Source organism: Acanthochromis polyacanthus, chromosome 2, assembly GCF_021347895.1.
Source record: "Acanthochromis polyacanthus isolate Apoly-LR-REF ecotype Palm Island chromosome 2, KAUST_Apoly_ChrSc, whole genome shotgun sequence".
NCBI lineage: Eukaryota > Metazoa > Chordata > Actinopteri > Pomacentridae > Acanthochromis > Acanthochromis polyacanthus.
Window position 1 is genome coordinate 40,853,863 of NC_067114.1, and position 26,723 is coordinate 40,880,585.

Sequence of the window (26,723 nt, forward strand, 5' to 3'; positions counted from 1 at the left end):
TTTTCCTATCTGAAACTGCAAGCAACAAAATGATTTCATTCTTGTTTGTCATGCATGATGAACATGAGACAAGGACAATATCACGCCTGCAAAGCCAAGCTCTGAATCTCAAGATGTACTTAAAACCTCAGTTTTCCACTCATCTGCTTAAGATGTTTTCATTTTCCCCTCTCATATTTGTCAGCCTGCAGCAACATCAACCACATCTCTTCCACCTGTTCTCTCGAAAACAGACAGCCGATAATGAACAGTTGCTTCTTCTATCTTATTAGTATACTTAAATGATTATCATGAAAACATATGAAATAAAAATCCCAACTAAAAGTCAACTGCAAGGTATTTATCTGCAGCGGGACTTAAAAAACCTCTAATGGGAAATAATTAGCTGAGGTGCTGACAGAAGAATCCATTGTGTTTTCATACACAATGGCACACTTTGTTTATGATCAAAATGTAGACCATTCATTCCTTCCTTCTGTGTCAACTAGTCCAGCTGAACTCATATGAACCTGGACTTTCAGGTGCAAAACAGGCACATGCAGCAGACTGGAGTTTGGTTTTGGTTACATCTCTTCTACACAGTAGTTAAAATATGTTGTTTGCTCGGTTTTAGACTGTTCTGGAAAGATTTAGGTGTGCTTTAGGAAAGTACCTCTCAGGGATGATGCAGTCAAGCATCAACAGTTGATTGCTAGAAGATAGGGCTGCAACGATTCGTCGACGTTCTCGACAAAAATCGATAATAGACTATCGTCGCCAGACGCGTTTTTCCAACAGAGTGAGGCATCTCACTTGATTATAATCTCTGACGAGAGTCGCTCATGCGCAATAGCGTCTCTGTCTCTGAGCGGTAACATACAGAAATGGCAGCATCAACATCAGGTACGCGTACCAATACTTCTAAAGTTTGGGAGCATTTTAGCCTGGATACGGCGAATCAAAAGGCTACTTGCAAGGTTTGCAAAGCAGACCTTGCGTATCATGGCAGTACCTCGGTGATGCACGAACATTTAAAGATGAAGCACGTCGGGCAGTTGAACGAAACGGATTCTGACTTGCCTCGGTAAGATTGATGACATACATTGTACATTTTATAAGCGTATTTTCGCTATAAAAGAGAGCTTGAGCGTTATGTCAGACTGTGCCTGACAAACGTATTTTAAATTAAATGCATGCAGTCCAAAAAGAGCCACCATGGACCCCTTCCTGCTAAAGAGGCAGACGTGCACCCCGCAACAGGCGACTGCCCTCACTGAGTCAGTACTGCAGATGCTGATCTATGATATGAGGCCGCTCTCCATGGTCGATGGTGCCGGGTTTCAAAAGATGATAGCCCAGTTCAATCCCGACTACATCCTGCCATCCAGGACCCATTTCACCCACTTGATGGAGCAGAAATACAGTACAACTTTTCTGAAGGTAATTGTTTAAAATACACACGCGGTTCATATAAGCAATCACAAATTTCATTTAAGAGCAATTAAATATTTCATATTAGCACACACACACACACACACACACACACACACACACACACACACACACACACACACACACTTAATAATTCATACAAACAATCACAAATGTAATTTAAAAGCAATGATTAATTAATATATTACATATTTACATATATATTAATATATATATATATAAATATTATTACTTTATTTTTGGTAAAATCATAGACTAGCTGCAATTATTAAAACTGTAAAACTTGTATGTTGAATAGTTTCTGTTGACATGTAGGTTTTTGCACTTAAAATATTTACGAAAATCAACTTTTGTGTTTAAAGGTAAAGGAGATCCTAAAAGAGGTCAACAGCTCCCTCACACTGACATGTGATGTTTGGACCAGCTGTGCCACAGAGGCATATCTTGGTGTTTCGTGTCACTTCATTACCAAAGACTGGCAAATGAAGACTTTGAACCTCGCCACTCTACCTCTGGAGGAGAGGCATACTGCAGCCGACATCATGTTATGGATTGAAGAGGTGACAGAGAAATTTGACATCTTTCCTATCAAAATTAATGCAATAGTACATGACAACGGGTCTAACATGGTGGCGGCAGCTCGACTCCTGGAAGAAAAACATGGTTGGTTTTCAGTCCGCTGTGCTGGGCACACTTTCCATCTTATCGTAACCAGTGCCCTCAAAGAGCCCAGCATCAACAAAGCTACTGGTGCTGCAAGAAACTTAGTGGAGCACTTTAGGAGAAGTGAGCTGGCAAATTCAAAACTGAAGAAGAAGCAGCAGCAAATGAACACCGCAGAGCACAAGCTGATCCAGGAAGTAAATACGCGATGGAACAGTACGTATTACATGGTGGAGAGACTCCTGGAGCAGCGGTGGCCAGTCACTGCAACCCTCTCTGACCCTGAGGTAATACCAAGATGCAAGCACTACTGTGACCTCAAACCAGATCAGTGGGTGCTACTTGAAGAGCTGGTGCAAGGTTTGGGGCCTTTTGAATGTGCAACCGTTTTCCTCAGTGGACAGGAGTATGCTACTGCTTCATGTCTTCCACAGCTGGTCAAAGGCCTGCAACGATCCATACAGCAAACTCAGTTTGAGACTAGCGCAGGAAAAGCCTTTCGAGCCATTGCAGGAAAAGGAATAAGTGAGAGGTGGGAGAATCTTAACTCTGTGTCTGCAGAAAGAGACAACCCACTTGTTCTTGCAGCTGCCATTGACCCAAGATTCCGAAAGATGCTTATCTCTCCTGAAGATGGCACAAGGGTGCGAAGCACAATTGAAGTTCTTGCCATAAAAGAAGCAAAGGTTGAGACTGGGATACACGATGACCCTGAGCTCCAGCCGATGAGAAGGGGCAATGTTTCAGGGGAAAGTCAGCGCTGGATAACCTGCTTCAGTCTGACACCGACAGCCTGAGTGACAAAGAGGAAACCCAGGAGGACAAAAAAATCCAAATGGTGGTGATGAGGGAAGTTCAGATGTTCTTCAGAGATACCAAAAGCCAAAGAGGATGACCCGCTCAGCTGGTGGAGAGAAAATGAGGGCTGTTTCCCACACTGTCCAACGTAGCAAGATCCCTTTTGTGCATTCCCGCAACATCCACCCCAGCAGAGCGAATCTTCTCAGCAGCAGGAAATATCTGCTCACAGAAGAGAGCAAGTCTCACACGAGACCATGTGAATATGCTGACTTTTCTTAGTATGAATAAACTGAACAACATAGCCTGAGCCTCATGTTGATTTAAAACCTGGTCTGTCCACCATGACAGGTTTGTGTCCAGGGTATGTCACACAGTCCATGTTTTCAACTTGAATATGGACAGCTCTGAATGCTTAGTGTAAAGTTGTAAAGTTCTTTTGCAACAAACTGTGCAGTTGACCACTGAATGTACTTCACAAAATGCACATATTTGTTTTATTTACTGTTCTACAGCTGCTAATGAGCCTGTTCTTGGTTTACAGGAAAAAAATGTTTACTTGATTTTAATTTATTCTTTATTTGCCTGTCCCTAACAAATGGACAGGTTTTTTTATTTATGGATTTATGTCTCTACTGACCGAGCACTGTGCCTAATTGGTTTTGGATAGGACATTTTTATTTAATTTTTGTGCGAATCCACAGTATGTTCAATAAAGATGTATTTTTCATTGTACCCATCTTTCTTGTGTTTATCATTTTCCACATAATTAAATCAACTTCATGCTAAATTTAACAAAAAATTAATAATTATCCGATTAGTGGACTAATCGTTTCAGTAGTCTGTGACTAGTCGACTATTAAAATAGTCGTTTGTTGCAGCCCTACTAGAAGAATATTTTTTGGATTTGAGGGTGACATTAGGTGCTACAACACAACCAGGAAGTGTACCTTCAATTTCATGACTACAAAGTTGTTGTTTTTTTGTTTGTTTGTTTTGTTTTTTAAATGATGAGAGGAACTGGCAAGCTAACTGAACATAAATCTCATTAAGTTTGTCATTTTACAAACCCAAACAGTTCATAAAGGTCCGTGTGTGTCCAACTTAGATCTGGCCTCTGGAAACGGGAGAGTTTTTTGTTTCAGAGCTCCAGTACAGAAATGAGTAGGACACATACACCCATCAGCCACAACATTATGACCACCGACAGGTGAGGTGAATAACGTCGATCATACTGGCCACGTTTACATGAAGTTTTTTTAATTCGTAATTATTAATTCAGAATTGACTCATTCGGAATTAAAGTTTTGTGCTTCGCGTTTACATGGAAATATTAATTCCGAATGAAGGTTTACATGGACTGCACGTTTATTCCCTTTCTTAATTCCGCTTTAATGCTTGGGCGTTGCAAAGAATTCTGATTGAACAGGGAATGGACGTGACGTATCCCTGTTTACCAGAAGAAAACAAACTCCATTTGCCGTGGCATTTCTTTTTCCCAAAAACATGGAGGAACAACTAAATAAGCACGCTTTTCGCTTTGCTTTTTGTCGTTTTGAAACAGCAACTCGACAATGGCGTACTACTTCTGTTGCGTGCATAAATGTGCTCGCGCGAGTAAGGTCGCAGAATGCGTACGTCGCTATGTGAGGAGCCAAGCATGCACAGGATGACAGGAATTAACTGTATACATGAATAGAACGTACACAGGAATTACTTTATTCGGAATGAACATCGGAATGAACCAGGTAGTTTATTCGGAATTAACTTTTTAATTCAGAATTAAATGTTTACGAGGAGATTTTAAAGCGGAATTAACTTTAATTTCGAATTAAAGAGAAATTAAAGGTCTCATGTAACTTGGCATTTGGTACTATGTGATGTTCTGCTGGAAAACTTTTGATTTTGGCGTCTGTGTTGATGAGACTTAGACACCCAAATGAACACCATCCCAGAACAAACACACTCTTTCATGCATATGACAATCCTAAATGTCACCAAAATGCAATCGGGAAACATCTTGGGGATCATGACAATCGGACAAGATGTTGATTTGACCTCCAAACTTCCAAGACCCCATTCTGATCAAGCATCAACAGGGATGAGTTTGAGTGCCCAGGTAGCTCAGCTGGTTGAGTGGGAAACCCATAAACAGGGTCTATAGTCCCTGACACAGCAGCCTGGGTCTGATTCAGGCTCATGGCCCTTTGCTGAAGGACCTCCTCCGTTGTTCTTGCCACTTTCCTGTGTGCCTCTCAATTATCCTATCTATTAAAGCAAACAAAGGCCAAAAAAATAGCTTTAAGACAAAAAAACAAGAAAATATTTGATTCCCAGAGGCCCCACTGCCCAGCCCAGAGTACCCAACGGATCCACGGCCAATGTCCTGGTTCCAGACCTCATAGGACACCATAAAAGGTCCTCTGGTCCAGGCCCAATGGTTCAGAGCATTTTTGACCACATAAGGGGGACCAGCACAATACCAAACAGGTGGTCATAATGTTATGCCTGATCAGTGTAGAATGTATTTCACTGTGAAATGCTAATTGCGTGATATTTCTGCAGTGTTTGCATGTTTGGACATGTTTGTAATATCAAGAACATTGGTGCCACATTGTTTTTTGCCCACAGCTGCTTATTTACTCTCCTATTTAACAGCTTTTGTGTGAAAATAATGCATAATTTATCAAGCCTGACGTTCATAACATTCACACAAACTGTTACTGACGACAATGAACGTTATCAACGGTATGTGCTGATTTTAAACCTGTGAATCTGCGATGGTTGTACAGAAACTGGCATGACACCAGAAACATCACAGACTGCAGTCGAGGCATCGGCTCGGATGTCGTCACGCTATACAGCTACACCTTCCTCAGTCACTTTTACATCATCCGATAGAAATGAATTCAAAATGAGGGCCGTGGTTATGAGGATTTATTCATAATGTGCTCGTAGGTCAGGAGAATGAATGATTTTAGGATCTTTGATCAGAGTAATTGATACGGCAGCTTGGCGGGTGGATAAAGGAAGCTGTTAACACCGTTTTATCTGTGCTGTAACTCTACTCAGATGAACCTGAGGTTTGTGGCGGGACCATTCAGTATGTCACTTCATTGTCCGCGGCCTCGCCAGTGGATATAGCTCAACCCTGGATATTACAAGATACTTATCAGCTTCGTCTTGCAGAGTGGGAAAGCAAATGAGGGATGCAGACAAAGCCTGTTTCTCTCTCTATCTCTGAGAATCCTAATTGTCTCGTTTTCTCATGTAGCTAACGAGTGTTACCGCTTTTCATCCACTGTCGCCCAACTAACTCTCATTTCCTGGCATCTCTCTGCTTTGGCTCTGCCTCTGTCACTCCGTTGGCATTTGCAGAATTGGCAGAATTTAAGTTGGAGATGAACACATGAGCTCCAAATGATCATTATGTTATAACTTGATAGCATGCTGTTAGCCACAGTTCTGAATAATGAGAACTATCACTTTGAATTAGAGAGCAGTGAGTTATGCAGCTCTGTCATCGTCCTATTGAGGATTTCATTCAACAAATCATCCAGGTGTGTCTCTCTGACTGGCTTTACGTCTCAGATTTTCAGGTGGATATCCAGAAAAGACATCCTGTTGGCAACTGTAAATCACAATTTGTAGTAATTTGTAATTTTTTCGATCAGAAAAACCTTTGCCATCGTTCCAGACATGATTAATTTCTGCATTTTTTGAACTCTATCTTGCTAGGGTTTGCCAGCTCTTGGTTGAGATCCTAGGAAGCTTGGGGCTTCATGAAATAGAAATACTGACCGTGTATTAATTGTGGCAAGACATTTTTTAATCAACAGAAAATTGATCAGAAACAATGTTAATGTGATGTTTATTATCATGCAAAAATGAAAAACTTCCTCTAGTTTCAGCCTCGTGAATCTGAGGATTTACATCGTACTTTTGGATTCTGTTCATCAGACATAATGATTTGAAAAACTGCTTTTAACATCATCAGGGGTGGAAAATACATTTATTCAAGTACTGTACTTTAATGCAATTTTAGGTATTTGCACTTGAGCATTTCAATTTCATGCTACTTTATTCTTCTGCTTGGCTACATTTTTTTGGAAATGCTGTACTTTCTACTTTACTGCATTTATCTGATATATTTAGCTGCTTTTAGAGTGAAGATTTGACACAATGGATTGTTTGGCAAGTGTTTAGAATACATCACATGGTTATAGAAAGAACCTTTTCTGCTTTTTCCAAAATCAGTGTGTATTCAAGTTCACATTTCCATGTCTAGGAGTTGTTAACGGTTATACCAAATAGTGATTTTCCCTTTAAACGTCTCACATCGTTTCATTTTCTTCAAATAATCTAATGTCTCAGTGAAAATCAAAGATCAGATAAAGACTGAAAGCGGATTTGTTGATCAGGAATTTGATTTATCTGGTGTCCTTGTAAATAAAACTGAATATGAAATAGTTCAACCTTAAACAGTAACCTGCTCACACACTGTTAATCATCCAAAGCTGTCACATACACTACTGTTCAACAGTTTGGGTTTGCCCAGGCAATTTCATGTTTTCCATGAAAACTCACACTTTTATTCATGTGCTAACATAACTGCACAAAGGTTTTGTAGTCATCAATGAGCCTTTCAACACCATTAGCTAACACAATGTAGCATTAGAACACAGTAGAGATGGTTGCTGGAAATGTTCCTCTGTACCCCTATGGAGATATTCCATTAAAAATCAGCTGTTTCCAGCTAGAATAGTCATTTACCACATTAACAATGTCTAGACTGTATGTCTGATTAATTTAATATTATCTTCACTGAAAAAAAATACTTTTCTTTCAAAAATAAGGACGTTTCTAGGTGAGCCCAAATTTTCAAACGGTAATCAAATATCTGAGACCAAACTAGGACTTTTACTGCAGTATTTTAACTATATTTTGCTGCTATGTACTTGTACGCAAGTAGAATTTTCATGTATCTGTATCTTGACATGGTTGTATTGGTGCTTTACCTAAAGTCAAGGATCTCAATTGTTCTTCTGCCAAAGTCACTCTCCTGACTGTATGTCTGCATAACTTTAACTGAACCAATCATTTCTCTCAAAAAGACAGTCTTTTAATGAGATGTTGTTGTAATGGTTTGTTGCATATTACAACAGACTTTTGGGCTTTCTATTTGCTCCCACATGATGAATGTGTTACATAAAACCCTCCAACGGGTCAGACTGCTTTGGTAAATCATGTTCACCACATGTTTGTTTCCATTCATAAAACTGACAATGGATTGTTTAGTGCCTTTGTGATTTTTAGATAAGTTTTCCAACTAGGAGAAACTAAATCTCTTGTCCAGTACACACTGTTCTCTTTCTGTGTTGGATGATGCTGTCACTGCTAACAGATCACACTGTGGTTCTCTTGTTACAGCGGTGTTGTATTTTAGACATCTTGGTGTAATGAATTGATAAATCTTGTATTTTTGGTGGACAAAATCAAGAAAACTGACTAAGGAACTTGCTCATTGGTACATCTAACCCAAGAAATTTTATAAGTGTTTCATTCCAGTGTGTTTATCTCTGAAATCTTAACATCCAAGCTCCATTTTCAGTAAATACTAGGCTTTAAAATATTCTAACAAATCTGTGTTTTCCTTCAGCTTGTTGAAACATGGAGACGAGTGCTTTGAACCCGACGCCTGCCCTTGTCTGTGGAAAGGAAAAGAGTATTATCCCGGCGACAGGGTGTCCTCCCCCTGCCACCAGTGGTACGTTCACACAGATACAGCTTTTATAGAAAGTTAAAATAGAAATGTCTGTGTTTCTGCTTGATTTTTGCATATCAGCTTTCCTTCTTTTCTTCTGGGGATCTATTTTTTCATGACATACAAATTTGTCTCGCCCTCACCAACTATCTGCCAACAATATCTGTCAGAAATAAGACAAATCTCCTACAGCATCGCTAATTTTTCAAAGTCAGATTGAGCCTGAGAGTCCTGAGGTTGTCAGAGCATCGAAAGTGGCCACCTGATATCCATAATTCTCTGTTATCACAGGGCAGGAAAAAAAGGCCTTGAAAACAGAGCGGGCCCTTGTATGACTCTTTGATTCCCTCTGCTTCAGACTGTTCATCAGGTGAAAGGAAACACTCTCCCAGTGATCTCAGTCATTCTCCCATCCTTCCATTTCTTCTTGGAGCCGTAGCCAGAGAAGAAGACGTAGATGACAGCCTAATAGCGCAATGAGCCGTGATTCAGCCTTTGACAATTCACTGGCCACTTTTCTGCCTGCTGTAAACCTGAGGCTGCCCACAAAAGCAGGCCATTAGACGCGAAAAAAATATCCTCGCGCTAAGTGGGAACAAGTTGATGCTGAATCACTGAAGCTTTGCCGTCTTTGTAGCGTTTGCCAGCACGGGACGTTCCAGTGTGTGTTTCGTCCGTGTCCGTCCATGTGCACGGCCTACGGCGATCGACACTACAGGACGTTTGATGGACTGCTGTTTGACTACGTTGGTGCATGCAAAGTCTATCTTGTGAAGGTAACTGAAAGTATTTACTTGTGGTAAAAAAAAAACAACCAAAGCTGTGGTTTTTGTTAACTGATCGCCTGTGCGTGTTTTTGGATCATTTTTGGGTACGGTATTTATCCTTTTTTATTGAAAATCAACATCAGTTTCTAGTAAGCAAGGCCAGTTTTCTTTTTGCTAAAAATAGTCCTGTTTCCGGCTTCTTCTACTCTGTTTATTAAAGCATTGCTTAACCTACCCTCTACTGCCAATTTATTCACTTCATTTTCTAATGCAAGTATCACATTAGAAAATAGAAATGGATATGGCAAAATAAAAATCTAATTTACCTATGTTTTCATATAATATGTTATATTTTCAGTCAATAATTGTCAGCTTTTTCACCCTTGTACCCAATCAGACTCCTGTGTGGGTTGGCAGACTGAGATTGTTGGTGATTATATTTTATGATCCAAAAATACAAGATTTTTTTGTTCTTGGTTTTCCAGTTGGTGAAAATATGACTTTATGATGATAAATGTGATGGAAAAACCATAACTTTGCTCTCCTTAAATGAAAAATGGGCCTGAATTTGCACCATTTGTCCCATTATTCAAGTGATTTTACAGTTTAACAGAAAAATCAATGAGTGAACAAACACTGTATGTACTGTAAGCTGCATTGTGTGTAGTTCTCACTAGCATTTCTACATCTGCAGTTGTATGATCTGGATCCTGTTCTCTTTCCTCCACAGAGCAGCGCAGATGTGATGCTCAGTGTTACAGCTGAGAACGTCGACTGCTTCGACAGTGGAGTCATCTGCAGGAAATCGCTGCTGATCAACATCGGCAGATCCTTCGTCGTGTTTGATGACGACACCGGGAAGCCAGTAAGAGTCACTTTTAATCGATTTTATACGCTTGTTAAAGAGCGAGGCAGGAATCCAGCACCAGGTTTGTTGCACAGTCTCATAAAATACATAAAAAAATACTTAAATTTACAATAAGCGTCGCTGGAATTTGACATTTAGTTTTATTAGTTGATCATGGCAATCATAAGTCGCTTAGGACTTGAGAATCTTCCCTTTTTCCTGTGTAGAATCCGTCCAGTGTGATCGACAGGAAGCAGAGGATGTTCATCTGGCCAGCTGGATACTTCACAGTCATTCATTTCCCAGATGAAGATGTCACCATCCTCTGGGACCGCAAGACCACCGTCCACATCCAGGTTGGACCTCGCTGGCAGGTAGGACACTGGTTCAGGGCCTTTTTCTGACTCAGCTGTGATTTTACCTGACGCCCCTCTAGAGGCCGACTCCACACATGATGAATATTAAACCACTGTGAGGCCAGTTGAGGTTGCAATTGTGTTTCTTTACATTAAGACTACATTTCCCATGAGCCATCTTGCTTCTTGTTTTTCCTGCAAGAGTGTAAATAACATGAAGGTGAGCTTCACAGTTTATTCTTGACTTTGGAATCAACAAAACTGTTTCCAGTCCAGCTCCCCTTTTATTTATATCTCAGTAGATATTTTCCAAACAATTTTAGAATTTACTGATTTAAAAGTTTAGCTGAACAGTTACTTTGTGACTTCTTCAAACTGAACAAATTCTCCCAACTGATGAATACTCACATAAATAAGTTCTTATAGGTCATAACTGTCTGTTGAGAGCCTCTCTTCATAAAATAGTTCTTCTTTGCTCACTAAATTGAGCAGTAATGTGCTTAAGTGCTGCCATCAGTGGTCAGATGCTGTATTGCAAAATTGCTGAATTGTTAGTATTTAAATCTATTTTGTTCAGTTACACTGTCAGAGCAGATTCCAAGCAATAAACAGATTTATGTGGCTGTCAGTCCCAAACTGTGATATGAAGAGGAGGATATTGTCAACATATGAGGTGTTGATGATGTGTTCAGGGGAAGCTGAGCGGACTGTGTGGAAACTTCGACCTGAAGACGGTGAACGAGATGCGAACACCCGACAACATCGACTCCCCAACGCCACAGGAGTTTGGAAACAGCTGGACAGCAACAGAAGTCAGTAAAACATCACATGTATCACCAACAAGAGCTGTGTTTCTAAGTGGTTTTAAAAATCTGAGTTTTACCTGCACAAAAAAATCCTGATAACATGGGTCAGTTTTTTATCCTGTTAATCACATGAATCATTTAGTAGTTCCATTTAATAATTCATAATTTGTTCAAGCAGACCTTACTTTTTTCTGATAAAATTTACCACATCTGTGTCCATCTGTGTGTCCTCAGTGTGTGAACAGTCCAGATATCAGACACCCCTGCAGCCTCAGTCCACTCAGAGAACCTTTTGCAAAGCGTCAGTGTGCCGTCCTGCTCAGCGAGGTCTTCCAGGCCTGCCACCCAGTGGTGAGTAACAGAACAACACCCTCCGTCCTGCTGCTTGGACTTTCAGATGCACTAAAAACAAATAGATTTACTCAGCTGCTTTCCTGTCAGTGCCACAGACTTAGTCCGGTTCACTTGTTACTTTTATGTTTTAATCACCAATCTGCTTTCTTGTCTCTACACTCAGGTGGATGTTACCTGGTTCTACATGAACTGTCTGGCAGACACATGTGCCTGCAGCCGTGGAGGTGATTGTGAGTGTTTCTGCACCAGCGTGGCGGCATACGCTCAGCGCTGCTGCCATCAGGGCGTCCCGGTGGACTGGCGCTCCCCTTCAATGTGCCGTAAGTCAGAACAAAGCACACGGAGCCAAAAATCTGATTTATTTCCATCTAATATTGTAAAAGTCTGAACTTCTCAAAAAAATGACATTGGCAATCTGTAAGGCTGAGGTCAGCAGTGTTCGTTTGGCACAGAATAGTGTTGTAGTTGCAGTGGAGATGAAGGCACGTGTTTTATTTATTGCAGTAAAAAACTGCTTTTTTGAATAATCTTTCTTGAATTACTGCATTCAATTGACATGTAGCTGTTAAATAACAAGTAAAGACTGACAGCTGCAGCAGCAATAACATGCCGATACAGACAGATATTTTATTCATCCCCATCGGGAAATTCAAGGTATCCCATAGCTCACAAATGTTATGTACAGACAGATAAACTATTGTTGAATGACACAATATATTAGCAGTTCATCAATTACACAATTAATCATTTAAAGTGCTGCCAACTCGTATATTAGATGCAGATTACTGACTATTAACTGACACTAAAAAGACTTTTTTCATTTGCATAATCCTTGTATGTGAATTAGGACCTACTGTAATTTAATGATGTAAAAATGAGGATGCAAACTTTAACAGTTAAAACCTAAGTTTTTGTTGTTGTGCCAAATATTTTTGTTGGAGGTTCCAGATTTGGACCACAGGCCGCTGTTTGTCAACTTCTGCTACAAAGCAATAATAAATTATAATTATTATAAAGCCTTCAGTTAGAGTTTACACAACATTTGTAAAGCGGAATATGCCTCATTAAAAGTGACGGTCATACATTTTTATTGTGATACCATTTGTAGTGACTTACTGTACTGAGAGATTTGTGATCTGTATTATTAATATTATTGCTCGTCCTGTTACTGACAACGGTCTGTCTTCTTCTCTCTGCAGCGTATGATTGTGAATTCTTCAACAAAGGTAAAACAAACCTCTCCACTCCTACATCATACTATTAGAATTTTTAAAAAACACAGAAGCAAAAGAAATATTAAAACTTCTTGTGGTTCAGAATGTTCAGAAACAGTTCGTGCAGCTTTGTGTCCACCACTGTGAGGAAAGATTTAATAGAAAACTGTTTAAAATTGTCTCTCTAGAAACACATTTGGTGCATAAAGGATTACACTACTCAAGCAAGTTTCTGGAGTCTGATTACTCACTTTCATATCATATAGAAACTAATGAAAACCAGCTGCTACATGGAACTGCAGGAAAAAGCAATCCAAAACCAAGTAGTGTGATTTGGAAAACGGTCATCTGTAGCTGGTGGAACGTTTAATGTTTTAGAGCATTCGTAACGTGGCCACCTGTCTGCAGTTCTGGGTAAAGGTCCCTTCAGGCTCTTTGCCTTCAGGGATCGGACGGCGCTGTTGGCGGCCAGCAGGTCCGGCGGCTCCGTGTTCCTGCAGCGAAGCAACATCAGCTCAACCGCCGCCTCCGGCATCCTCTCTCAGTTCATGATGACGCCGGGCCTCAGCAGAGCTCGACCACACGGTGAGTTCATCAAAACTGCAGAGAAGTGTTCCTTCAACTACAAGACCTGAGGTTGACTTCTTCTGTGCTGCTCTTACATCATCTTTCTGCAGTGCTGTTCTTTATTTCTGGTCCAGAAAAGATTTTATTTTAAGTTTTCAGCAGCCAGACACCACATCTGCTAATCTAAGAATGAGAAAAAGCACAAGCATTTTTAAAAATGCCCCTCAGAAGTTCTGTATACTTTGCAAACTGCCTTAAAAGCTAGTTAAGATTTCTTGAGCTCTTTTCCTGAGAAAAACCCTTTAGTGGAAATAGACTGTATTCATTAAAATATGAAGCTCTGATGCGTTTCTTGTTTTCCCTCTACTGTGAAATTCTGCAAATAAAGATTATTTTTTGTCCATATGCACCAGAAAGGAAGCCTTTCTTTTCTATTTATTTCTTATTTTTGGCAGTTTCAATTCCTTCTAAAATTTTATTTCCCAAAACATACTGCTAATCACAGATAATTAGGAATCCATAATTAATTACCAGAGCAGTGTGCAGGACTTTCCTTTACCTGGACCTTAAGGATCATGGAAACATCCCTGAATTTGGTGTCAGACTGAGTGTGGGAAACTTGTGGTTGGCTGAGAAGCTTTATCGTTTTATTTTACACTCATTTCGTGTCACTGCAGAAAAAAAAGAAGTGTCCACTTTACTAATGCAGGATACAGTAGCATCTGTGCATGAAAGGAAACTTCTGTAGTGGGGTTTGGGAAAGTTTGATCGTTGTATCGATACCACAGAGATATGCTTTCCTGTCAGCAGAATATCAAGTATTTGGGGCTCCAGGCAACTTAACTGTAGCCAGTATCAACCAGTAGGTCACTATTTAAAGACAAGTCTTCTTATCGTAATGGTAAAATAGATCTTCCAGTAACAGCTCAAGTGAATGTTTTCTTGTCAGTCCCATCTGTAGATAAAGTCTGGTTACTCAGCTAAAACTATCTGGATGGGAATGACGGTCTTTTACTTTGGAAAAAACAAGAAACAGTAGGCAAATAGTGGAGTCTATGTTGTAAGTCTTGTGGACCTCCGGTCATTTACACTGGCCTTCTGTCTGAGACTTTCTCTTCTTGCTTGTCTGGAATAAGGTAAAACCACCTAATTTAATTATTAGCACCTTTTAAAATTGTTATAGTTGACTATAGGAGAAACTATAATTGACTGACAAACTACGCTCTCAGCTTCTCTTTTTCATTACAATTCTGTTTGTTTTTTTCCACATTTGCTGTAAAACACCACAGATGACCCATCGGTTTAAATATTTTAAAATTTACCAATTACATACAGTGGGTATGGAAAGTATTCAGACCCCTTGAAATGTTTCACTCTCTGTGTCATTGCAGCCATTTGCCAAAATCAAAAAAGTTCATTTTATTTCTCATTAATGTACACTCAGCACCCCATCTTGACAGAAAAAAACAGAAATGTAGAATTTTTGCAAATTTATTAAAAAAGAAAAACTGAAATATCACATGGTCAGAAGTATTCAGACCCTGTGCTCAGTATTGAGTAGAAGCACCCTTTTCAGCTAGTACAGCCATGAGTCTTCTTGGGAATGACGCAACAAGTTTTTCACACCTGGATTTGGGGATCCTCTGCCATTCTTCCTTGCAGATCCTCTCCAGTTCTGTCAGGTTGGATGGTGAACGTTGGTGGACAGACATTTTGAGGTCTCTCCAGAGATGCTCAATTGGGTTTAGGTCAGGGCTCTGGCTGGGCCAGTCAAGAACGGTCACAGAGTTGTTGTGAAGCCACTCCTTTGTTATTTTAGCTGTGTGCTTAGGGTCATTGTCCTGTTGAAAGGTGAACCTTCGGCCCAGTCTGAGGTCCTGAGCACTCTGGAAGAGGTTTTCCTCCAGGATATCTCTGTACTTGGCCGCATTCATCCTTCCTTAAATTGCAACCAGTCGTCCTGTCCCTGCAGCTGAAAAACACCCCCACAACATGATGCTCCCACCACCATGTTTCACTGTAGGGATTGTATTGGGCAGGTGATGAGCAGTGCCTGGTTTTCTCCACACATACCGCTTAGAATTAACACCAAAAAGTTCAATCTGAGTCTCATCAGACCAGAGAATCTTATTTCTCATAGTCTGGGAGTCCTTCATGTGTTTTTTCAAACTCTATGCAGGCTTTCATGTGTCTTGCACTGAGGAAAGGCTTCCGTCGGGCCACTCTGCCATAAAGCCCCGACTGGTGGAGGGCTGCAGTGATAGTTGACTTTGTGGAACTTTCTCCTATCTCCCGACTGCATCTCTGGAGCTCAGCCACAGTGATCTTTGGGTTCTTCTTTACCTCTCTCACCAAGGCTTTTCTCCCACGATTGCTCATTTGGCTGGACGGCCAGGTCTAGGAAGAGTTGTGGTTGTCCCAAACTTCCTGAGTGACACGAAATATCCTCCGCTTGAAATACATTGGTTTGAATTTCATTGTGTGCACCACGAAAAACATGAGAAAATCGTGTTGGTGCGCACAAAACCATAGATTAATTTACGTGACAGTTTCACAAATCCTTGTGAGACCGGGTTGATCAGCTAGCCAATCCAACAGTAGACCTGCATACTACAGCCCGACTTATGATTACACATCCAGCAGAGAAAGCTCATTTTTGTGGAGTCGTGTCTCTGCTTATCTCACGATTATAGGTAAAATACTGTTTTCAACTCAGTCTTCACCAAATAACTGACTCCTCTGCTGCAAGATATTACTAACCTTGTCTGTCCATGAGCTAAAAAGATGCTAAAATGCTCGGTGGAACTGAGAAACTACACAGGTCTCATGCTACTCTGTGAGCTACACATCACCTCTTTCACCAAACACAGATTTGATCCCTTGTTAATAAAGAAAAATCAGTGTTTTAGAAAATGATCAATGCTGCTTCTGGTGTTTAAAGGATGGTTTGAATCTTATTTCCTGATGAGGGCAGGATTCCTGAGCAGCATCATCCAGCAGATTCCTGCTGTTTTCTGGCTGCTCATCTTTTCACCTCCAGCTAATCGGAGAATCAGAGTTTCAGAGAAAAGCTCCTTCAGCTGCGAATAAAAGCCAGCCAGCCAGCCGGCATTCTCCTCTTCCACTGTTTCCTTTGTAGCGACGGTGTTTGGAATGATTTGAGCGCCTCGGTGAAAACACTGATGGTGGAGATGGACTCTCATTGACTTTCAGTGGCAGACGGGTCCAGAGATCAGATTGCCAAATGCTAATATAGCAACCCGAGCTGCAGGCTGGTCAGCAAGCCAAGACTGGAACAAGCTGGTCTCACTGACGACTGCATGTGAGCTGCGATACTGCTGCACCCTGGATCCTTTTCAAGAGGAGTTCTGACAGGTTTTGAACCTTTAACTAAGAAGGGCAAAGAAAAATGCGGCCGTGCATTATGGTGTGACATACTTTATCATCCCCATGGGAGTAATGAACTGCCTCTGTAGCAGTTACAATCACAAATCACACACATATAAGATAAGATCAACTTGATTCATCCCTGAGGAAATAATTTATAGTACAGTAAATAAAGGCTGGTGAAATTTACACAATTTTAGAGAGGTTAGTCATTAAATAGAAATGCATTTTAAAACAAGTATAAAACACAAAGTATCTAAGTGGATGTATCTACTGTCTAAAAAAATTCAAATAAAATAAAAATGATGATTAAATTGCATGAGTACAAAATGTAAACTAAATAACAAGAAACAGATATAATTATTTAAGACTGAGTTATGTTTTGACAGACCCTTAACTCAAAACGACTGATATGCCAAGACCAAAAAATATTTCTGGTCTATTATCAGTCAGTTTACAACTAGTTTAAATGTAAGTATTCACATCCTGGAGACAAAACTAATTAAACCTGTCAGTACAGCATTTAATATTGTTCTTCATTAGTTAACTTTCTTATCTTATTATAGAATTTTTACTGTAGTTTTCACTGGCTGTTCCTTTTAAAATAAAGAGAATGCTATAATTCAGCTTTGCTTGTAAATAGTTGGTGGCATGTAATAGCCAGGTGTAGCAGAAGGAAAGGTTCAAATACATTAACTACAATCTTAAATAAAGCTGCACTAATCAACACTTCTTAATATTAATCTGTGTTTTGTGAAAAGTTTATTTACAGAACTGCCCTCCTCAATTCTGCTGCTTTTCTTTGTGGCTTTCTGTTTTATTATATTTTATTATAATCCTTTTCCAGCAAACATTTGTGGCTGGATTACTCAAAAACTTACAATATGAAGAGTATAAATATGTAAATATGTCGTTTTGATACACAGAGATGGTAGGAGACCCTTGAACATAAATCGATCAGTTCTGCTACCATCATCATGTTGCATAATGTTTGGTTCTTCTGTTTCTTCTCTTATTGTTCGCCCTGTATCTGCATCTTGTACTTATTCAGTTTTCTTCCTCAGATTCTTCGCGGGTTTCCTTTGAGGCGGCCGACAGACCGAACTACTTCCTGTACGTGAGCGCCAGCGGCCAGGTGAGGCTGGCCAAGTGGGAGGACAGAGAGGCCTTCTGGGACGGCGCCACCTTCGTCCTCCACAGGAACACCTGGATCGCGGGCTACGACTCGCTGGAGTCCCAGACCAAACCCGGCTTCTTCCTGCACGCCACGCTGCCTCGCCTCCACCTGCTCAAATACAGGCACACCGACAGTTTTCGCAAAGCCACGCTGTTCAGACTGACAGGTCAGCTGCTCTGAATATGACCAACGTGCACAAACTCATCGCACAACATTCACCAACGGTCATTTTAGTGTTTTACATTCTTCATGCTGTGTAAACCATCACACAGGACTCCTCCTTTTGTTAATTCAATATTGATATGACAGTTTTGTTGACATCTTTAAATGTTTAATATTTACAGACCACTTTATAAACATAAAGACAAATTATTCCAGCTTAAGCTCTTTCTGACTTGAAGTAAAGAGTAGAATCATTATTTTTAAAATATGTTTTTGAAGAAAGAGAACACCTAAATTAGATTACCCAGCATTAATTACCTGAGAGTTGATAGTCCATGGAGACTTAAAAAGAAATCTGATACGATGGAAACGTGCTGCTTTTCTTAAATACTGTAATAACTAAACCAAACGTCGGTAGATTCATGTCTTCAAGGCAGCAGTTTCTAAGCTGAACAAATGTGAAATTATTTTCACACCTGTTTTGGATTTTGTCAGTCCGCTAAATGGCTGTTTTCAGTTTTTGTTACAGACATACATGTCGCCAGTTGGTGGCCTTCACCTCAGTAACAGTTATCACCTCATTTAATGATGCTGAAGCAACATATAGGAGTGTTTTTTAACTAATAAAGAGAAACAAAAGTCTGCATCAGGTTGTTGGAAGGATGCTGGCGTAGTTTTCATCTCAGAGACTAGAGTTAAACTTCCATTTTGATCCGTTATTTTCATGTAAATTCTTCACTTAAGCTTTGTTTTCACTCTTGTTTTTCAGCTTGTTTGGTTTAGACGCCAAAACTGCTCACTTACAAAATGATCATGGTTTGGGTTACAATAAGTCATTTTTACTACATTAACCACGAGCTATGAGACTCCATTTTCTACTGGAGATTTTACCTGCACTTGTTCCTCAGTTTTACAACTCAGCAGCTATCCTGGTAACATCCCCAAACAGTTATTTTGTGCTAGTAGGAACAGGCCCGTGTTTAAATAAAGGGAAAGTCAGCCGTAATTGTAATTTCTACCGTCACTGGGAAATAAAAACTTCATGTCAAGAAGCACCAGTCAAAACTGACAAAGACTGCTTGTGACTTTGCCCCAAAATACGGTTGAAAAGTGTTTCTTTTTTTCCCCAAATATTTTGAATCTACTATGCAAAATACAACACGATAGGCTTGATTTCTTGATTTGGCTGCTATAAAGCAAATTATTTGGTGTTTGGTGTTCCTGAACTCTCCATAGAATTATTTCCAGTTGCAGCTCTCCCTCATGGCATCTCTGCTTCTTATGTGAGCTTCATGTTGATCAGCGATAACAATGGATGATAATAACCCTCTGGTCTACTTGTACTTGCAGTGGGGCACTTATTTCAAGTCTAGTGGCATGATGGTACCTGATAACGGCTATTTAATGGGAAGGTAACATGCTAATCGGGTGCTTCTCCAGCAGTTTACAAATTTGTTTCTCACACGTAAAAGACAAGTCCTAACTGTGAGACACTTTCCACTCTGCAGTATCACTCTTATCTTTTACAGCAGTCCTAACTACAAGTATAGCAGGTTTTTCTTTGATAAGTTCAGTGTGCTTGTTGATTAAAGAATTTAACCTGATCATAAATGTCGCCAGTAAAAGACACCTTTAAGCATTTTGGCTCACAAAATATCTGTTTAACTCAGGCGTCAGTGAGGATTCAGGATTTAGCCGGTCATCAGCGCTTCCCTCCGGGGTCAGAGGTCAAGACTAGCGGCTCCTCTGGCTGTATTCTCTGCTGACAGAGCGGTTGGGCTAATCACCGATGCTAAAAATATAGCAGCATTTGTTTTGCTGAATGGAAAAGGCATAACAGCCAGTGGCAGATTGAATTTCCTGCTGACAGAAGTGAATACCAAACACATTCTGAGCAAGACATGAGGTCCAGACATATGTGTGTTTCATCACGTTACTGCTCTGTGAAAATGTTTGTGGATCCTCTAAGACAGTCTAGATTAGTAATACGATATGTGTCTTTATAACGTACATTTCCTTTATATTGTTTCCTGTTGTTAGACGCTACATCAGAGTGATTTTTTTATTTCATATCTATACTCCTGACCCCGCCGCTAGCACAGATGGACCGGTTGTTGCGTATATACAGTATATTTGTTGATAATATAATGTTACCAGAAAAACTCAACTTTAGGTGTTTTTTTTCTATTTCTATCAAAGTTTACTTTAGTAAAGCATTTAAACAAGTAGAAATGACAATGGTACATGTGATGGAAGAGCTTTTTTACTGACTTTAAAGCAACTGAAGGGTAAATGTGGAGGACTTTCAGTGCATTTATAAACACATTCTAGTCAGTAAGCTGTGATGCAAATAAATCCAACACACCTATTGGATTTTATTGTACTCCTAAGACCAGAACAATAGTACTTGTTCAGTTTTAAATCTGAAATCACATCCACATGATGCTTCCTTGTGAACACAAACTTTGCAAAGACGGACTTCTTCCTCAGAGAGTTTAATTAAAACGGTGCACAGTGTTTTTTTGTGATCTTGGAGTACAACAGTTACATGTCGTGTGTTTTTGATCAGGCCCCAGCTCAGACACCCCGCCGGGTCCTCGGTGTCAGTGGAGGTACGACTCCTGCATCAGTCCGTGTTTCAAGACCTGCAGCGACCCGTCGGCTGAGGCCTGCGTCACCATCCCACAGTGAGACCTCTGACCTTTCCCTTCACTCTCAGCACAGCTCCAGTTTACTGTCAGTCCCTGCTGCACTTTGGAACAAGTCCTGAAGTAAAAAGTCTGAAATTGCTGTTAACCAAACAATAAATATCTTCCACTTCTGATGTGAGAGAGCCAAATAAATAATGAGATTTTAGTGAATGAAAGACATAGAGATGACAGAGACTTCATTTCAAATTGTTTGTTTTGAAAGTGGATTCAGCTCTGATTCATTTATAAGCTAAGTTTTTCACAACCTGAGAGAAGCTTTTTCCACTTTCGTAGTGGTTAGTGTCTCCTGTCAACAAAACTTAACATCTCTACTCTCATAAAAGCTGCTTCTCTTCTTTTTTTTTCTGTTATTTAAGCACAGTGATGCTGTGGCTCTACAGGTTTGTGGTTTCATGGTTGTTTATTTTCTTCTGTACAGAGTTGAGGGTTGCCTTCCCGTCTGTCCACCACACATGGTCCTGGATGAAGTCACCCGTCGGTGTGTCTACGTTGAAGACTGTGAGTATCTTTTAGGACACTTCAGTGGTGTTGCGAACAACAATACTTGTGCCCTGAAATAACAAATAAGATACATAAAGTAAGAGGATTTAAGCCACAGTGCAATATCCTCGTGACATACAATTGTTTTCATTTTGTTTCATTCATTTTTTTTCTCTCATGTGGAAGAAAACAGATTCACCAAATTATATTTTCATGACTTACAGAATTGCTAAAAGCACTACATTCAATATTGAAGCTGTCACATTTGGTTAGTTTCTTGTTTAAGTCAAGTCACTTTTTATTGTGTAGAACATTTAAAAGAACAGATGTTAAGTGCCTTTCCTTTGACAAAAAGGATTAACAATTGAAATTTTCCTCAGTAAAATAAAAAAATAAAAAAATAAAAACAAAGGTTTAATTCATCTCAGGAAATTTAACATGTTCAGGTCAAGATTTTGCACCAGTGATACTCAATATTCTGCCTGTGGGCTAAATAGTATTTGACATAATATTTAAAAGAAAGATTATTATAATATAATAGTTTGCTGTTCATTAGTTGGCTCCAATTATGATATTTATATTAAAGCGAGAAACCCAGTGATTCCTTTTACCTACTTTTTTAGTGGGCGGCATGGCTCAGTGGGTAGAGTGGCCGTCTTGTAACTGGAAGGTTGCCGGTTCAATCCTCGGCCCGTCAAACTCATGTCGAGGTGTCCCTGAGCAAGACACCGAACCCCTAATTGCTCCTGATGGGTTGTGGTTAGCGCCTTGCATGGTAGCTTCTGCCATCAGTGTGTGAATGGGTGAATGTGACGTATCATGTAAAGTGCTTTGGATAAAAGTGCTATATAGATACAACCGTTTATTTTTTCTTCCATAAATAAATGTATTTACTTCGATAAGGCAAAGCATTTAAAGCATTTAAAATTTAAAATGCGAAGCATTTAAAATTTAGAACAAATGAACAAACATTAAAGACAATAGCAGTCTTAAGATATTTTAAAAATCCAAAAATGAGCAAATGGAGTCTGTCGTCCACCAAACAATTTACAACTGCCTTCACCAAATTATGTAGTTTACATGACTGCTTATCCAAAGTGTACAAAACCTGCCATGAAATGAGATCTGGAGGAAGCCGTCTGCATCATCTCCGTCTGTCTCGTGAACTCTGTCTCTGTCGAGCTCAGCACTTCTCTAACGTGTTTTTTATTGGCTGCTTTCAGGTATTAAGGTCCCAGTTGTTGCTCAGCCTGTAACACCATCCACCGCTCAGCCGACCTCTGCAGCTGTCACTTCTGCAACCACCAGCACCACATCCTCCACTACTCCCATTAGGACCACCACCACCTCCTCCTCCACTCCACACACCGCTCCAACAACTAAACTCACCACCACTAATCCTGCTGTGAGCTCTCTGACCACCACGTCTGAGGCGACCCCACCGGTCACTCCGTCTCCTGCTGCAACTCCTGAACGTCCCAGAACAACAGAACCTCCATATCCCCCAACAGCGCCCCCTTCTGTGAGGCCAGAGGTGGAGGAGCCGTTGTCTACTGTCAGAGTGACTGAAGCTTCACCCACGACTGTTAAAGACTCAACAACATGGACGAGCACGACGCCGAGCTCCACTCTCAGCCCCGTTGGACCCAGCACAGCCAAGACAAGCACGGCTCCGTTTGCCATCACGGCTCTGTTCTGGATCACCTCCACCACGAAGCCCGCCGACTCCCTGCCGCCCTTCTTCACCACCCAGCTGCCAACGACCACAACTTCTGTAGAGGGTCCAACTACAATCAGAGCTCCGACAACTCTGCCTCCAACCGAAGAGACCACACAGACCACAACACATTCAGCAGCAGTTACTCCGATTGTAACGTCTTCCAGTCCGACTCCGGTTTCAGAGACTTCAGTAGTAACGGAGAAAACCACTGTTCCCAGTACAGCTACCACTACGTACACAGACACCAGCACTAAACCTGCAACAGAGGAGAGAACAACTACAACAACGACGACACTCACCCCTCCTGGTTTACCGACCACAGCCTCCACAACACCTTCACCTCCACCGGCTTCACCTGCTGTAGAAACAGGAACTACATCTTCACCAGCAGTCACTTCAACAACAACTAAACAATCAGTCACACCAGTCTCACCTTCCATTACCAGTAAAACAACACCACACACACCTCCAGAGACCACACCACCACCCGTTATCACTGAGAGGATCACACACATCAGCTCTACTCACCTGATCACTTCCACAGCAGTTCCTGAGTCACCTACGACAACCGTTGTCCATGCTGCACCAACTACAGCTGCTCCATCTGTCTCCACCTCCGCCACTACAGACTGGAGAACAACTACAAAGAAAGTGACCACGCCTGAATCCACTGCCTCTGAATCACCCGTAGTTACCATGACAACAGCTGCACCTCCACCTCCAAAGATAACAGAAGCCAAACTTGTTTCCACATCCACGACCTACACTGAGAGAACCTCCTGGTCTGCAGCCGTCCCACTAACGGAGAGAACCACCACTACAACCTCAAGACCTCCAGAAGTTCCAGAGACATCCACCATGTCCACAGGTTCTTCAGACACAACAAAAGCAACTGTACCATTAGCATCTCCAACACAGACCACCGATAGACTGACAACAACCGAGGCCTCCACCCGTCCTGTCACTTCTGAGAGGACCACTGAGCCGTGGATTCCCCCTCATCGAGAGACCACCTCCACCCCGGTGTACAGACCCACAGTGGAGACAACACCAGAGATCACTTCTGAAGCTGTCATCCATGTGGTGACTATGACTAAAACCACCGAAGTCCCTCAGCTTCCAGCTACATCAGAGCCGACTGTCACCTCTGCAACATCCACCACTTTCACCACCACCACTACTCAAACTACAACATTGCCTGAAATGTCAACATCAGAAAGCGAAGCCACAACAACCAGAAAACTGGTCACACCTCCACCTCCACCTGTGCCTGCTACTCCTGAGACACACCTCACCACCACCCCTACAAGATCACCACCTGCTGTTGTTACCACCGCTCTCAGACCTGTCGTTGTTCAACCGATTACAGAAACAACACATCCAGTGACTGGCAGCGTGCAGGTGTCTACTAGAGCTACAACCACGTTGCCTCCGTCTTGGTCGCCGCTCCACACAACGACCTCCACAGCAGCTCCACGGCCAACCACTTCCCTGGACAAAGTCACCACCCGGCTGGTTTCCACTTCAAGAGCTTCAGCCGCTGTGACAACGACCACCATCACACGAACAACAACCGTCAGGACGACACCTAGAGTTCCTCTGACAACGAGAGTTACCCCCAGAATCACGTCGACCGAGAGGTCAACCACCAGACCGGTCACTGCAAGGGTTACCATAGCAACAAGGCCTTCCACAGTTACCACCAGATCAACCACCTCTGGCCCACCGCCTGTTACGTCAAGTCCAGTTACTACAACCACATCAGGACTGACAACTACGACTACCACAACGTCTGCTGAGTCTGTCACCACAGTGAGCACGACGGAACGTGTCGATACAACCACAGCATCCCGCCTCACCACCACAACTGGTCCAGCGCCTGTTCCAACTACAACAACCCTCACAGCATCTACAGCCGTCCCCACAGCAACCACCAGACAGACAACCACATCTGAGAAGACCTTGACAACCAAAGAGACTGAGCTGTCACCATCCCAACCTCATGTCCTCATCTCCACCCAGGTGCCCAGCATTCCCACTCCTGCTACAACTTCACTCCCATCAGCCACCACTGCTGCACCAGACAGAGCAGATCAAAGCAGTCCGGGTGTACCAACACCTCCAGCACCGACCTCTCCTCACACACCTGTGGAAACAACGAGCTACACAGTGGAGGGAACAACATCTATGACTGTGTCACCTACCAGGATGTGCACCGTAGGTTGACTTATAACACACCTTTATTTCAGTCTGAATGTTTAAACATGCTGCTGGAAGGACAAGTTTCATAATTATGGCAGCTGAAAAAGAAACACAGATCAGTATTAAATTATAACGTGAAAAAGTTCTTGTTATAGCAAGATGTTTTCATGTTATACCAAGACATTTTCTTGTTACTATGACATACAAATTTACCAAGTTATGCCAAGAAACATGTCTTGTTATAACAATATACTATTTATCATGTTGTAATGTGAAACATTTTGCATTAAAACATGAAAACTTGTATTGGTACATCAGTAAACCCATACTCGAATGAGGAAATAATGTGTAGAGAACAGATAAATTGAAGAATTAGGTTCTGTCAAGCTCAGCTTCAAACTTTGTGGACATGTTGAGATTCTGCTAGTATTAGGACAGTGAATGTTACTGTAATAATTATGTACTCACAAAGAAATATTCTAAAATTTAAAATGCAGACAAAACAATAACCTTCTGGAGGCTGTGCAATTTTCCGTGAATCAGCTTGAGGAGCGCTGAAGGCTTCATCCATAACTTATCGTCATATCATCACGCTATGCTCAATACCAGCTGAATTGTACCATTTCTCAACACGAGAGTGCAGAAGGACTTAATCAAATCATGTCAATCATCAATTTGCCTCAATTTATCAATTGTTGGCTTTATTAGAATATAAATTAATAAAATCACAACATTTCTGGTTGTAACGACAAATTATACATTGTAATTATAAGATTCAAAGCATCTTGTTATGACCGTAACCATTTATGTTATAAAATGAAACTGATCCATTTTTCTTTTCTTGGGTTTCAGAAATACATTTTTAATATATAATAACTTTACTTTTAGATTCTGTTTTCTTTCCATTAATCAATTCTGACTGATGTGGCCAAAAAAAGCCAAACAAGATGGAACATTTTTAAAACTAAAATTCAAAGTAAAAGCACTAATTGCAGCTTTTACCAGGCAGTATCCAGTGTAGAGTTTTCCCTTACTGCTTTAGTAATGCATTTAATTTACTTCATAAAGTTGTTCAAACTGGATATTGCAGCACACAGAGCTTATCAATAATAAAATATTCTAAAAAAAAAACAAAACAGTGAATTACCAGGTTTTTGTATATTTTTTATCAGAAAAGCAGGAAAGGAAACCTTATGATGTTTTATGTCAAAGACTGTCAAAAACAAATCTTTCTCAGTGTTGAGTTTTGATACAGAGAGTTTGAGGCCAGAATATTCTTCTTCTTCCTGCTTACAGATGTCTGTGCTCTGTTACTCC

General features: G+C 40.9%; 2 protein-coding genes across 3 annotated transcripts in view; both read left to right on the forward strand.

Annotated features, from left to right (window-relative positions):
* Positions 1 to 26,723, forward strand: part of otog (otogelin) — a 95,527-nt gene that overhangs the window by 46,048 nt on the left and 22,756 nt on the right. Inside the window, exons 21-33 of the mRNA XM_051944368.1 lie at positions 8,552 to 8,659; positions 9,294 to 9,432; positions 10,154 to 10,288; positions 10,498 to 10,644; positions 11,319 to 11,438; positions 11,667 to 11,783; positions 11,950 to 12,106; positions 12,986 to 13,012; positions 13,409 to 13,585; positions 18,019 to 18,297; positions 20,863 to 20,980; positions 21,423 to 21,502; positions 22,708 to 25,421. Of these exons, the coding sequence (XP_051800328.1) occupies positions 8,552 to 8,659; positions 9,294 to 9,432; positions 10,154 to 10,288; positions 10,498 to 10,644; positions 11,319 to 11,438; positions 11,667 to 11,783; positions 11,950 to 12,106; positions 12,986 to 13,012; positions 13,409 to 13,585; positions 18,019 to 18,297; positions 20,863 to 20,980; positions 21,423 to 21,502; positions 22,708 to 25,421 (4,318 nt within the window). The remainder of the gene's footprint in view (positions 1 to 8,551; positions 8,660 to 9,293; positions 9,433 to 10,153; positions 10,289 to 10,497; positions 10,645 to 11,318; positions 11,439 to 11,666; positions 11,784 to 11,949; positions 12,107 to 12,985; positions 13,013 to 13,408; positions 13,586 to 18,018; positions 18,298 to 20,862; positions 20,981 to 21,422; positions 21,503 to 22,707; positions 25,422 to 26,723) is intronic.
* On the forward strand, positions 837 to 3,586 carry LOC127532536 (zinc finger BED domain-containing protein 4-like). 2 transcript variants are annotated; one of them, XM_051944359.1, is made up of 3 exons: positions 837 to 1,063; positions 1,179 to 1,419; positions 1,794 to 3,586. In XM_051944359.1, the coding sequence occupies exons 1-3, from the start codon at positions 864 to 866 to the stop codon at positions 2,889 to 2,891; spliced, it is 1,539 nt and encodes a 512-aa protein (XP_051800319.1). In that variant the 5' UTR covers positions 837 to 863; the 3' UTR covers positions 2,892 to 3,586. The 2 variants fall into 2 exon arrangements, with proteins under 2 accessions (XP_051800319.1, XP_051800323.1); XM_051944363.1 differs by having other exon boundaries at positions 837 to 1,419.